The 14766-nt window shown below is 32.6% G+C and overlaps 1 protein-coding gene across 1 annotated transcript; it reads left to right on the forward strand.

Moving 5' to 3' along the window:
• Positions 1-7372: 7372 nt before the first annotated feature.
• Positions 7373-9239, forward strand: LOC133793463 (histidine-containing phosphotransfer protein 4). The gene is made up of 6 exons (XM_062230816.1): positions 7373-7514; positions 7885-8015; positions 8117-8185; positions 8360-8431; positions 8797-8869; positions 9012-9239. The coding sequence occupies exons 1-6, from the start codon at positions 7452-7454 to the stop codon at positions 9057-9059; spliced, it is 456 nt and encodes a 151-aa protein (XP_062086800.1). The 5' UTR covers positions 7373-7451; the 3' UTR covers positions 9060-9239.
• The last annotated feature ends 5527 nt before the right edge of the window (positions 9240-14766 follow it).

Genomic DNA, 14766 nt, shown 5'->3' on the forward strand with positions numbered 1-14766 from the left:
CAAATCCCAGCCCCCGAGACATCAAATACTACCCAACCGGGTACTAGGTCCAACTCCGAGGCCTATGGTTTGAATCCCCAAGCTAAAAACCTTATTTTAGCAAAATTGGCTCTAAGGGCCGCGGCCCTCCCTGCTTTTGCGCCGCGGCGCGCCTCCAGACAGAGAGACTCCCTGCCTGCCAAACGCCAAGGGCCGCGACGCACCCCTGCTGCGCCGCGGCGCCCAGCCCAGATCAGCAAGTCGGCCACACACGAACCAGAATTTAACCCTGCGTTTTTCCCTTCAAACCAGTCCCTTGAATCATCTTAAAACCTTCTCCAAACATGTAATTGAACCCCCAAACCTTACCTATAACACCTCCTCACCAAAACCCAATCATCTAACACCAAGAACTCCCTTTAATCCTCACTTCCCACATCAAAAACCATGAACTAAAATCCCAAACGAAAACAGAGCATAGCTTGAGTTCAAAGATCAAAGCTTACCTTAGAACCTGTTTTGAACCTCCCACACAAGCAGAACTTAGTCTACTAACTCAGCCTTGAAGTTCCTCTTGGTTGAATCCACAACTAGAGCTCAAACACCAAAGAAGACAATGAAAGAGGTTGTACGGGAAGGGAGAAGAAGGCAAACCCCTGTTTTTTTCTCTGTTTTTCCTACAGCTTCAGCCACTTAAGTCATATATATCCACCCCTAAAAAGACCAAAATGCCCCTCATGTCATCTTAAGTCTCCAAAGCCACCCCAAGGGCAAAATTGGTACATTCCGCTAAACCCGTTAATTATAATTAACGCTTCCCAATTCCCGCTAATCTCAATATCCTCAAACACCAATATTTCATAACCCGTTACCCTAAAATCCCCGGTAACGCGATAGCCTTTAATATCACCCCGAGACTCACCCCGAGCCCCGAGCTCAAACCTGTTATGACCAAACCAATAATCACGTTTAACGATCGTCTCATGTCGAAATACTCGAACCAATCCACATTATAATGTGGTCTCACAATATGTCATTATCACACATACAAATATACAATTATACCCTCAACGGGCCAAATTACCATAATACCCCTGTAAACAAATGTGGACTCACAAACATGCGTTTAACATCATATGATAATATAATTCTCATAAACATGCATAAACACATTTAATGGCATAATTAAACAGTTATGGCCCTCCCGGCCTACTAAACCAGCCATTAACCACAATAGGGAATCCGGGGCATTACAGTTTAGGACCTTGATTAGGAGGTCGGGAGAGCCATAATTGATTTATTATATTATTAAGTGACTATATGCATGTTTATGTGAATTATATTATGATATGATGATAAATGCATGCATATGGGTCCATTTTTAATTATAAGGACATTTTGGTAATTTGGCTCGTTGAGGGCGTAATTGTGCATTTTCATGCATGTGGGTGAATTATAAAGGGATATTTGCGGCATAAGTACCCAATGTTTGGTTTTTGTACACGGCATAGACCCAATGTTTATTTTTAGTGGCAAAAGTACCCAAAGTCAGTAAAACTGTAATTCCGTCAGCCTCCTCCGTTAGGTTCCGTTTCGTGATGACTGGACCAACACGTGTCACTTCGTGATTGGTCCAACTCAATAATATATTAGGGATATTTGCGGCATAAGTACCCAATGTTTGGGTTTTGTACGCGGCATAAGTACCCAATGTTTAAAAATAATTTTGATTTGGACCAATAAAAATGTGACACGTGTCTGCCTAACGGAGTCTAACGGAGGAGACTGACGGAATTACAGTTTTACTAACTTTGAGTACTTTTGCCACTAAAAATAAACATTGGGTCTATGCCGCGTACAAAACCCAAACATTGGGTACTTATGCCACAATTATCCCAATTATAAATAATACCACATTATATGTGGATTTATTCGAGCCATTCGGCATGAGACGATCTTTGAATGCAAGTTATCGGTCTGGTCATAACGGTGTTAGTTTCGGGGTTCAGGGTGAGTCTCGGGGTAATTTGGTGATTAGAACATTGTCGGGAATTAAAGGGTAATAAGATGTGATTTATTAGCATTTGAGAATATTTGGGAATTGAAGGACGTTAATTATGATTAGCGGGATTAGATGGGAAATGAAAATTTTGCCCTTAGGGGCTGTTAAGGAAGGAGGATAAGCCTATGGGAATTTAGGTCTTTTCACCCTAAGGATAGATATAACTTGAGAAGGCGGTGGAAAGTTAAGCAAAAAAACAGAGCATCTCCTTCACCTTCTTCCTCTTCATCCGTTCATCATTTTTTTCTTCTTTTCTTCTTGAATTTTGAAGCTAAGTTTGAGGATTCAAGTGTGGGAATCAAGGCTTGCGGTTCTAGGCTTATGTTCAACCATTGAAGGGGGTTTAATCTTGAGCTTGAGATAAGTTTCAGCCATGAAATTTCTAGTTTTTACTATATTTTGAAGTTAGTTTTGAGTTAGAACTTTTGATTATAGAATTGAGTAATTGGTGTGGTTTTTGGTGGTTCAAAGCTTGGGTTTTGTTGTGGGAATTTTGATTGTGTTGTGGGGATGCTTGGTTTGGATTAGGAGATGTTTGGGTAAGTTTTGGAAGGATTAAAAGAAGGGAAAACGAGGTTTTGATGGGAGAAAACATGGGTTTTTGGCTGATGGCCAGGCAATGCTGAGGTGCTTGGGAGGCAATGCCGCGACATAGGGTGCAGGAGCTTGAGGCTAGCGCCTCTGTTTGGGAGGCGGGCCGCGAAATGGTGGATGTAGGGCCGCGGCCCTTAAGAGCATTTTTGGCCAAAATTGAGTTTTTGGCTTGGGGACTCAAACCTTAGGCCTCGGGATCGTTCCTACTACCTGGTTTAGTAGGATTTGATGTCTCAGAGGCTAGGTCTTGGTCCGGGAACCTTTATTATTGATTTTATTGATGGAATCTCATATTTAGTTATGACTAGGTGACCGCTAAGGGATTAAAGGATTGATCGTTCTCAAAGGTTGTTCAATTATTATTTCTCGTTCGAACCAGATGTAAGAAAATTGCACCCTGTATATGACATGCATGGTTATTATTGAGGCATGTCGAGTGTTTAAGTGTGATGCATATGGTGCACGAGAAACATGTGGTTAGGGCATGCCATGAATATTAAATATGAGATTGATAAGAGCTTGAGTCTCTGTGTTTATGCATGGTCCTAATTGTACTAGCAATTGTTAAGTAAGCATGTTGAATGCCCTTTGTTCGGATATTTGACATATGATATATGCCTTGTAGCATTGCTTACTTGTGTGTGGCACTGACTTACTAGTCAAAATCGGCAATGGTGTCAGATCCATCTGTGAAGCTTTGACTTACTAGTCAAGTTCACAACGGGTTGAACACTGGTTGCGTTTTACTGACCTAAGAGTCAGAAACGGCATAAGCGTCATGAACGCTGAGCTGATAAAAGATTAGATCTAATCGATATTAGTGTTGAATGACTCTAGGAGCATTAATGTTGAACCGACCCGAAGGTCAATGAAAATTATAAGCGCTTGTCTAGTCTAAGACTAGTTACTTAGAGCCAGGGCCAAAGGCCTAGGTGACTGTTTTGTCACATGGCTAAGGGAGCGGAATCCCATGTTAGTGACCCTGTGGTCACTCGATAGGTTTATGTTAGTGACTATTTCATCAAATACCTATCATGTTTAAGCTAGTGAAAGGATCACTTATCTACTCGGTAGGTTTATGCTGGTGACTATTTCACCAGATACCTTTCTTGTTTAAGCTAGTGAAAGGATCACTTATTTATAAAGGGAACGAAACCCACCTTAGTGACTTTTACAACTGTCACTCTTCTATTTAGGGCTATAAGCCCATCATGGTTACCAGAACCACCTGTGTTAAATCACTTATCTGATTATGATTGACTTGATAGTCATCCACTCAGGAGGGCATAATTCTTTATCCTGGATACCCATCATTATGTGAACTTATTTGCCTACTTGAATAGGGCTATATTTGCTAGGCATGCACCTTATGATTTGATGACATGTTATTACTGTTCAAGAGCATATTGAGTTTTCTTGCTGGGCTTCGGCTCACGGGTGCTATGTGGTGCAGATCTATTAGGTGGAGGTGTGTACATATGCAGCTGCTCGACCGCCACGGCCGAGGGTTGAAAGAGGAACTAGGGTTAAACCCTGTTTTGCCGCTTAGATTGGCTGGTTGTAAATATTTTCTTGTAATAGACCTTTAAATTATATTTTTGGGACCCCAATGTATACAGTAAACGTTCTAATGAAACGTTATATCTTAACCAAATTTTTTAATCCCTAAACTGTTAATCATACTTAGTTACACGATTTTGGCCAAATGACTCGATTAGCGAGTTTAGCACTGTTTATAAGGCACACCGTAACGATCCCTGGAGTTTAGAGCGTTTAGTGCCTCAAACGCTAATATGTGTGGTAACTTAATTTTTTTTCCTCTTAAATATATATAATAGCTAGAAAAGGGACATATAGTCATTACAAAAAAAAAATTATATTAATTAATATTTTTTTTTCATCAAAAAAATATATATTAATTAATAATAAATAACTAAATTTAATAAAGAAAAAAATAAACTTTTTAATTTAAACAGAATTCATGATAAGATAGAGATTTGAAATCTAAAATACCACAAAAAGAAAATCGGGTTTCAGCTTAATTTGTTTGTTTTACATAATTGGATGAAATACTAATAATTCTTGGGCAAATATAAGAATGTCATACAAAATTATACAAATACAATGAAAACTAACAAATTACATGTATCCACCCGAGAAAACAGCATTGATCAATGAATAAAATATGCTGTTCAACCAGTTTTATCTTCTTTTAAAAATTAATGCCAAATATAAGATACAATTTTTCTCCAACTAAATCATCATTGAATACGCTTCATCTTTTTTTTTTCTTCATATATATAGATAGAATGAAATGTACATTCACAATATAAGGATAATTATTTTAATTAAAATTGCAATAAAAGAAGAAAAATTACTTAGGAGAGAGATTCATATAAATATAAATATATAGAGCGTTTTAGGTAGGGGCATTACTTTTGCCCTTACCGTAGGGACGTTTTCTGTTTTCGATACTTCGAGAAATTATAAACCAAATTTTTTATATGACAGCATACATTATAGTTATGGAAGGCTTCCTATCAATTTCCAGGAAATTTCGATTAATTTACAGTGCCGAAATTGTATAAAATAAATTAGGCACACGTGCAACTAACTGGTTGAACTTTAATTTCGACACAATAAATTATTCAGAATTTTTCAAAAATTGGTAGGATGCATGTTATAACTATAATGTACGTCATCATGCAAAAAAAATGAGTTATAATTTTCCCAAGTGCCGAAAATAAAAAACTCTCATATGGTAGTGATGCCCCTAAGAAAATTCATATCTCTTCTATATTAAAAAATGTGTAGATAACGGAAATTTCTAATTTTAACGGTTTCGTTGATTAACTTTAATAGAATATTCTAAATATTTAATGGAATATACCTTTAAAACAAATTAAAAAATATATATTTATTAATTATAATAATATATATATTCAAATATTATAAAATATCATTATTATAACTAAATATTTATCAATTGTATTAATATAAACTCAAGTTATAAAATATCATTATTATAATAATACATAATACAAAACTAAATATTTAATAATTATATTAATATAAATTCAAATGTTATAAATATTATTATTATAATAATACATAACATGTAATATATAATCTTAATTTTTTATAAAAAATTTCTAGGATAAATATTTAGTAATTATAATTATATAAATTTAAATATTATAAAATATCATTATCTTATAAGGGTTTTTTTCAGCTGCAGTTTTCATTCTTTACAATTTGTAACAGTTATGTCTCAAAAGTTGATTTTGTATAAATTAGATCTTCAACATTTTCAAATCGTATCATTTAGGTGCCTAAATATTTTTTTATTTCTTTTTTCTTTCAAAATACATAAATAAAATATAAAAAAAACTGAAACAATCATAAAAAAATTGGACCACTTAATTTTTAATAATACCAAATATGACATTGAAAAAATATATTTTCATGACATTTAAAAAAATATTTAATAGTTTTACAAATTAAACTAATTTTTCATTAAAAAAATTCTTACTTATATTTTTTTAATATTAATAACTGAACTATCACAAGATTATCAATATTTATCATGTACATATTTATTTTTATTTTTGTAATTTTTTTTCTATAATTTAACTTATAACAAATAATTTATATATCCAAATAAATAACTTTATACTATTAAGTTTAAAAAAATATGAAATAATCAAGCAATATTATAAAATTTGATAATATCAAAATAATCGAGATAATGTAGTTATTAGTATCAATTATAACAATGTAGTTAATAATATTTTTTTTAATGAAACGTTAATTTAATTTAAAAAATATTATGTATTTTTGAAAATTTCATGAAAATATTTTTTTCTCATGTTATGTTTATTATTGTCATAAATTAAATATCTAAATATTTTAATAATGATTCACCATTTATTTTGTATTTTTATATATTTTAAAATAAAAAAGAAATAAAAATATAGCATTTAAGGACCTAAATGATACGATTTGAAAATATTGAGGACATAATTGATACAAAATCAACTTTTAAGACCTAAGTGTTACAAAGTGTAAAGAATGATGACTACAGCTGAAAAAAAAAACTCTTATTATAATAATATTTAGTACAAAACTATATATTTAATAATTATTTTCTATCAATAACAAATTTCCTTTCTTGAGTTGTGATTTGAATAATATCATTAGAATTTTGTACTTTAAATATGGTAGTATGTGATGTGAAGTTATCGATTTATTTATAAAAAAACATGAGCAATGTTATGATTTAATTTTTCTTTGGTATATAATATTCTTTATTTATTTATAATTTATATGAAAATCATAATAATTTATTAATAAAAATAATTAATAAATTTTTTAAATAAATAAACAAATATGTATAGAAGATTGATTGCCTGCTGTATCTATATAAATATAAATGAATCTCCCTAGGCAGTCCGTTGCAGAGGAGATGGACATAAAACAAATCTAATAGTATATTATTATATTATATATAATAGAATCAACTTTGTGCCTAAAGGTACTGGGTGATTATTATAAGGCAAAAAAAATCTCATTCGCATTAAATAAATTGATATAATATTATTATGCATATGATATACCAGGCCACCATCTAGCTACTTCTTTCTCTTTCTCTCTCTCCCCACCATTATATATAGCCTGCTCACCCTTCTTCATTTTTCATCCACACTGCTAACTCTTTCACCTGTTCCATTTCTCTTTCTCTCTCTCTTTTCAGATTCATATATATACACATATAATCCCCTGATACATACATACATATACATACATATATATATATATGGACAGAAGTAATCAGATGCGCAGGCAGATTGCCGTAATGAGGCAGTCTCTCTTTGATCAGGTAATTAAATTGTCCTCTTCAGATTTTTCACACAAGTATATATATATATATATATTCATATTTATATCTATCTCTAGTATCCTCTATCTCTCTGTTTCTCTCTCTCTCTCTCTCTCTCTCTCTCTCTCTATATTTATATATATATGTATATTCATGATCATGAAGAAGAGTAATCATTAATCAACAAGAAAGAAAAATGATGATGACCCCTTTGAATTTGTAATAAAATTACTTATATATAGATGAATATGTATAGTAATGCACATGCATGGCATAGAGGTAGAGGAGCTACAGTACATGATGATGATGATGACCCCATTTATATATATATATATATTAATGTGATTTTATTTTAAACAATGATTTTCAGGGATTTCTAGATGAACAATTTATCCAGTTGGAGGAGCTACAAGATGATGCTAATCCTAATTTTGTAGAGGAGGTGGCTACATTATACTACCGAGATTCATCTAGACTCATCTATAACCTGGACCAAGCACTGTCAGTTCCCTACCCAATTCTAATTAATTATAAACTAATTACTATATATATAAATGCATTACTCATTAATTAATCATATGTGTTATTAATTATGCATGCAGAGAGAAAAGTCCTCTGGATTTTAATAAGTTAGACAACTATATGCACCAACTGAAGGGAAGTAGCACAAGGTAACTAATTATTAATTTAATTTAATGGTTATATAATTATTATTATTATTATTATTAGTGAAAAAAACCATTATTATGAAGGGAGAAATTAATATTGTATATATGTATTCGGTGTTGATATTAAACGACAAGCTTTAATCTGAAACCAGCTCTTTAAAATTTGATTGGTTGCAGTATTGGAGCCAAAAAAGTGAAAGCAGAGTGCACTCAGTTTAGGGAATATTGTAGGACAGGAAATGGAGAAGGGTAATCCTCTCTTCCCCCACTCAACACTTCAATCTCTATTCTATATATATTCATCTTCACACAAGTACATATATACCATATATACATATATACATATATATATATGCATGCATGAATGAGAACATATTGTACTTGTCATATACTTCTTAGTAATTGATGTCTTAGTACACGTATCATTATACATATTCCCTTAAAAAATAATATACAGTTTAATTTTATGAAGAGAGATATAAAATTTGGTATATATGTATTCTCTTTTATCACATATATATATATATGCATGTATTATCAGCACTAAGATCTAAACTTAAGTTATAATTAATAGAACGTAATTAACATTAGTGTGTGTCGTCACATTAATGCAGATGCATTAGGACATTCCAACAGCTGAAGAGGGAGTATGCTCTGTTGAAAAAGAAGCTTGAAACATTTTTTCAGGTAAGCCTTCTCCTCTACTTACAATATATACATATAAAAAATTACACACACACACAAGTATACTAAGTATTAAATTATTTTTCAATTTTCTTGTCGCTGTATTTTATTTACTTATTAATTTTTTTTTCTAAATATTATTCAGATGAAAAGACAAGTTGGGCCTGGTCAAGCTGCATGCCGCTCCAAGTAATAATTAATTAAGATAGAACTGTTTTTGGTTTTGGTTTCTTTTTGCTAATAAAAAGCAAGAGGCTGCTTAATTAGCCACACATGTTCTGATCGATGTAAATGCCCTGTGAAATGGGTTTAGTGGCCACTGGCGTATAACTAGGATATATATAGTTTAGGTTAATATTAATCAAATGCTCTACTTTCGAAGCTGCAAAATCTATTCAATGGAAAGTTCACTCATCCTCAGCCATGGCCAGCATATATATGAATCAGTACTTGATTGGATATAGTTTCTCTAGTCGCACACATCGATCGAATGAATTTTAGGCCCAAAACAATGTTTTATATATGGTACAATAGGGCAACTTGGTACAATTTTCTAAATTACATCAGTGACAGTATACTATGTTCAAGGACCCTGAATATAGTACCATTAGTGTCTCTTAATAATTTTCGTTTTGTTACGTCATAATTCGCATGCTAAAACTAATGAAACAAATTCAAACTATGGTACGATTTTTATTTTAAATAGTTTATGTAATGAATTAAGATTTTCTGAAATTGTTTGTGTTTTAAATAAAATTTAACCGTAAGTCCGTTAAACTAAACCCAACTCAACAATCTTCTTTTTCTTATATAATTTTTATATTATATTTATATATAAGTTAAGTTTATTAGGTGTGTGTTTATATAATATAATGAAAATCTGTAACCTGTTACTTGTAGTTGTAGTAGGTTACAATTTTGAGTTAATATAAATATATTTATATAAGTTATGAGGAATATTATTAGGTTACCTACGGTAATGAAGAATTAGGATACTCCCTACTTTCTTTGGTAAACAAAAACTGGGAATCATGTTGTATTTTTTTATTTTATTTTTTTAAATATATCTATTTTTAAATCTCTTGCAACAGATCAGGTTTTCAAAGAAGAAATCGTATCTTAATTTCGCATTTTTTACAAAATATAGACAAAATTATTGTCTCTTCTAAGAATAACAAAATTTATTATTGCCTTTCAAAAAATACCAATATATATTGTAAAAATAAGGGTTGAGACTATTATTTCAAGCCCGAAATTATGACTTTCGTTTGGGCCCAGTACTTATTTTGGACATATTGGAGTCCAAACTTTGGTAATCCTGCTAAGGATATATAATCTTGGGTTAATTACAAACTGTACGGTATTTAGAAAAAAAATCTAAATATACGGTTTTATAAAATAATTACAAATTTACGGTATAAATTCTAGTTTTCTATATTAACTTTCATGCTCTTTTACACCCATACAACTATCCATCTCTTCATTTCTATTCCTCAAACTAATATTATATATATACAAATAGATGTTTATATATATATAATTATAAATATTTGAGCACGCTAAAAAATAAATATTTATATATATTGTTATCCCTAAAAATGGGAAATCAATGACGTGGTAATAGAGGTGACAAGTGGCATGGAATAGTTGGGCGATCTGGCTTAGTAGTAGCCCAATACATCAATAAAGAGTTTGGACTGCTTAAAAGATATCATAACCAAGCCAAATGCACTCGAGGAGAATACTTGGGCTAAGGTGTGCTTGGCTCAGACCAAAGTTCGGGGAGCCCAAGTGCTTGGCTCGGACCCTAGTCCGAGGAGCCCAAGTGTTTGGCTCGGACACTAGTCCGAGGAGAGGCCACATTAGGTCCAGTCGGACCTTGGTCCTTGGCACCTCAAGAGGTGGGCTCGGATCCTAGTCCGAGGAGAGGCACAAGTGATGTGCTCGGACCTTGGTCCGAGGAAGAAGCCTCATGTAGTCCGATCGAACTATGATCCGAAGAGAAGATTTTGAAGTGTGGCTCGGACCATGGTCCGAGGAAAAGCCAAGGAGAGTGGCTCGGACCTTGGTCCGAGGAGAGCCAATGCATGTGGCTCGGACATTAGTCCAAGGAGAGCCAAGGAAGGTGTGGCTCGGACCCTAGTCCGAGGAGAGCCAAGGAGGGTGTGGTCGGATCTTGGTCCGAGGAGAGTAAGGGGTATGGTCCGTATGCCGGTGTCCAGCATGCATATGTCCGACCAGAAGACGATATTCATCAAACAAATGGACCAGACTACGTCAAATTCCCAAAAACGCGGCTTCAGCAAGAATCGGTCTGGGCATCGCGGGAATCTCTCATTCCTCACTCAAATTGAGGAATCTGTTATATTTTGTATATTTTACATATAATATAAATAATAAAATATCTCGATCCTAGTGGATATCAGTTTAGGATCCCAAGCCTATAAATAGAGGGTTAATGGAATCAGAGAGGGACTTTTGGCAATTTGAAAATTGGTCTGAGTTTCTAGAGAGAGAAAGTGCGTTTTCTTTGAGAGAAACCATTTTTGTATTCCTATTTACACTGAAGAAACTCAGTTGACACTGATTCATCTGATCTTGAGTGTGGATAAAATAATAAAATCTCTAAGTGGATTAGGCTATTACCCACTGATCGGGGCTGAATCACTATAAAATCTCTTGTGTTATTTACTGTTCTTGATTAAACTGTCTGTGTCGTTTAACTTCTCTTGAAGGTTCATCGTTTTTTACGTTCTCACGTCGTTGGCTAAAAACACAGCCAACATATATAATCTTACTTTTTTTCTTTCTATTCTCTACACTTTAGTTTTTTATTTTAGTCTTTTTTCTCTTCAGTAATTAGTTCTGTTATACCCAAAAATTGGAGATCAATGGCATGGCAATAAAGATGACAAGATGCATCCTAGGAGGCTAAAGAGAGTGATACTAGGAGAACCCAAGGATGAGGTCCGAGGAGAACTCAAGAAAGTGGTCTTAGGAGACCCCAAGGAGAAAGTGGTCCTAGGAGACCCCAAGGAGTATGTGGTCCTAGGAGACCCCAAGGGTGTGTCCGAGGTAAGCCTCCCAAGGTTTCCTAAGTGTTGGCTCGAAAGTGTCCACGGTAAGTAGCTAAGGAGGAGGAGTCCCATGCAAGTCAAGAATGGAGACTTAGATTTTGACAAGGAGAGCCTACACAATGTCCGATCGAACATAGTTGGGAGATGCTAAAGGAGAGTGCCTCAGACTTGTCCAAGGTGAGACGCCAAGGAGGATGCCTCGGACCACCTTGGTCCGAGGAGAAGGCCACAAGGTCCGAAGGGACCTTGAATGGAGGAGGTATGCTCGGACTTGTCCGAGGAGAAAAACAAGAGAGAAGGATGCCTCGGACCACCTTGGTCCGAGGAGAAGGTCATCATGCCCGATCGGACATGTCATGGAGGAGGTTGCCTCAAAGTTGCCCGAGGTGAGGTGCCAAGGGAGTTGGCTCGGACCACCTTGGTCCGAGGAGAGCCAAGCTTGTATCACCTTGGTCCAAGGAAAGCTTGAAGGAGTAATCAACATGCATGTGAGACTACGTCAAAATCCCCAGAACGACTTCAGCAAGAGTTGGTCTAAGCATCCGGGAATCTCTCATTCCTCACTCAAATTGAGGAATCAGTTGTATTTTAAATATTTCTTGTAATATAAATATAAGATGAATAATAAAATATCTCTATCTAAAGAGGATATCAGTTGAGTATCTCAGGCCTATAAATAGAGGGCTTATGGACGAGAGAGGGGCTTCTTCCACTTCTTCTTTCTAGAGAGAGAAAATTGGGTCTGAGTATTCTAGAGAGAGAAAGTGCTGAAATAAGAGAGAATTCTTGTATTTTTGCAATCTGTAGTGAAGAAACTCAGTTGGCTCAGTCCATCTGATCTTGAGTACGGATCTATAAATCACAACTCTAAGTGGATTATGCTATTACCGACAATCGGGGCTGAACCACTATAAAAATCTTGTGTGTTCTTTATTTTCTTTATTATACTGTCTGTGTCGTATAAAATCTCTTGAAGGCTTGTCGTATTTGACGTTCTCACGTCGTTGGCTAAAAACGCAGTCAACAAGTTCATACATACTTTTGGTATGCTAATAATAACAACAATTACTAATAAATTTATTTTATTTATAAATATTTAAAATGAATATAATTATTAATGTTAAATAAATATTTATGCATACATAAAATATTATATATTTAATGAGTATAATATATTTCTTTATTAGTAGTTACAATATTTTTTTTAAAATATATGTTATTTGTTTAATGCAATTTAACATTTTTGTATATACTAGTTATAAAATAAAATTATATCTTTTAGTTACAAACTTAGTTTTATATATCTTTGTTACAAACATGTTCACTAAATTCACAACTTACTTTTAAAAATATTAGTCACAAATATAAAATTTTTAGTTATAAAATTAATTATGTAAACCATTGTTACAAAAATAAAAAAAATTAGGAACGAATTATTTTGTAAATGTTGTCTACAAAAAAGTAAAACTTGTTTACAAATCTTGTAAAACTTGGTTATATATTTGTAAATGTTGTTTACAAAAATATTTTTATGTAACTAGTTTACGCATCTGTAACACATGTTTACAAATTTGTAATGACTATTAACAAAAAAAGTTATATTTCACAGCTACTCCGTATTTACACTTTTGCCCCTCCGTGTTTTTCATAAAAATTCTGTATTTTTGTAATCTAATGTATTTTTCATATTTTTTTATGTTAATGTATATTTGTAAATTTCCCTATATTCTTTTGGATAATTTGAATGATTGATGTAGATTTATAAGTACATACTTCGATTAAATTAAGTGAAATTTACATAAATACCTCACAAATGCAAACTTATTCCAAAAATACATTAAAACAAATTATTTACACGTATACTGTGCCATGTCAGCATAGTATACCAGATTTTGAAAAAAATAAGGAAATCCTGCTTCCGAAAATTTTTGTTTTTTTTAGACTACAAAAAGTTACATTTTGATTGCTTACAATACCGATAAGACACCAATTAGTCAATTTATGATAAAAAGCTTTGAGGGTGTTTGGCTCCTTAACAAAAAAAATTGTTTTTTGTTTTTGAAATCTAAAAATTGTTTTATGAAAACAAGTAAGGGTGTTTGGCATTGTTTTCAAAAAACAATTTTAAAAACAAAGTTACAAAAAACAAAAAAATTTGAGAACAACCAAAAGTTGTTTTTAGTTGTTCTCAAATTTTTGTTTTGTCAATTTTTTTCTTACATAATATTTTTAATTATTATTATCTCACATCACTTTCTCTCTCATTAATTTATCTCTCCTCACTTTCTCTACCATCACTTTCTCTCTCATGTGATCTCCTTATTTTCTCTCTCCTCATTTTTTCTATCTCACCATTTTCTCTATCTCGCCATTTTCTCTCTCATTTTTTTGCTTGTATGAATTTCTCTCTTCTTAATTTTTCTTCCTCAAAATTTTTCTTCTTATTTTTTATCATTTTTTCTTTCACATTACTTTATCTCATTATTCATTACAAACTTTTTTTAAAAAAAATTCTATTTGTAAATATAATATCTTTTTATTTAAGATTTTTTTTAATAAAACTAAAAAATTATTTTTTAGAAAACATTAAACAAACACCTGTTGTTTTTTTAAAACTACAAAAACTATTTTCTATTCTCATTTCTGAAAACACAATTTTGAAAACAAAAAACAAAAAATAATACCGAACATGCCCTTTATTTTTAGATCATATTATTTTAGATACCTTTTGGTTACCTCCAAAACTTATTTGTAAATATCTTAGTATATCAATTAGTTATTTTTAGGTTATATTATGGTATCTTATTATTTAAGATATATTTT

Source organism: Humulus lupulus, chromosome 8 (genome assembly GCF_963169125.1).
Source record: "Humulus lupulus chromosome 8, drHumLupu1.1, whole genome shotgun sequence".
Classification (NCBI taxonomy): Eukaryota; Viridiplantae; Streptophyta; class Magnoliopsida; order Rosales; family Cannabaceae; genus Humulus; species Humulus lupulus.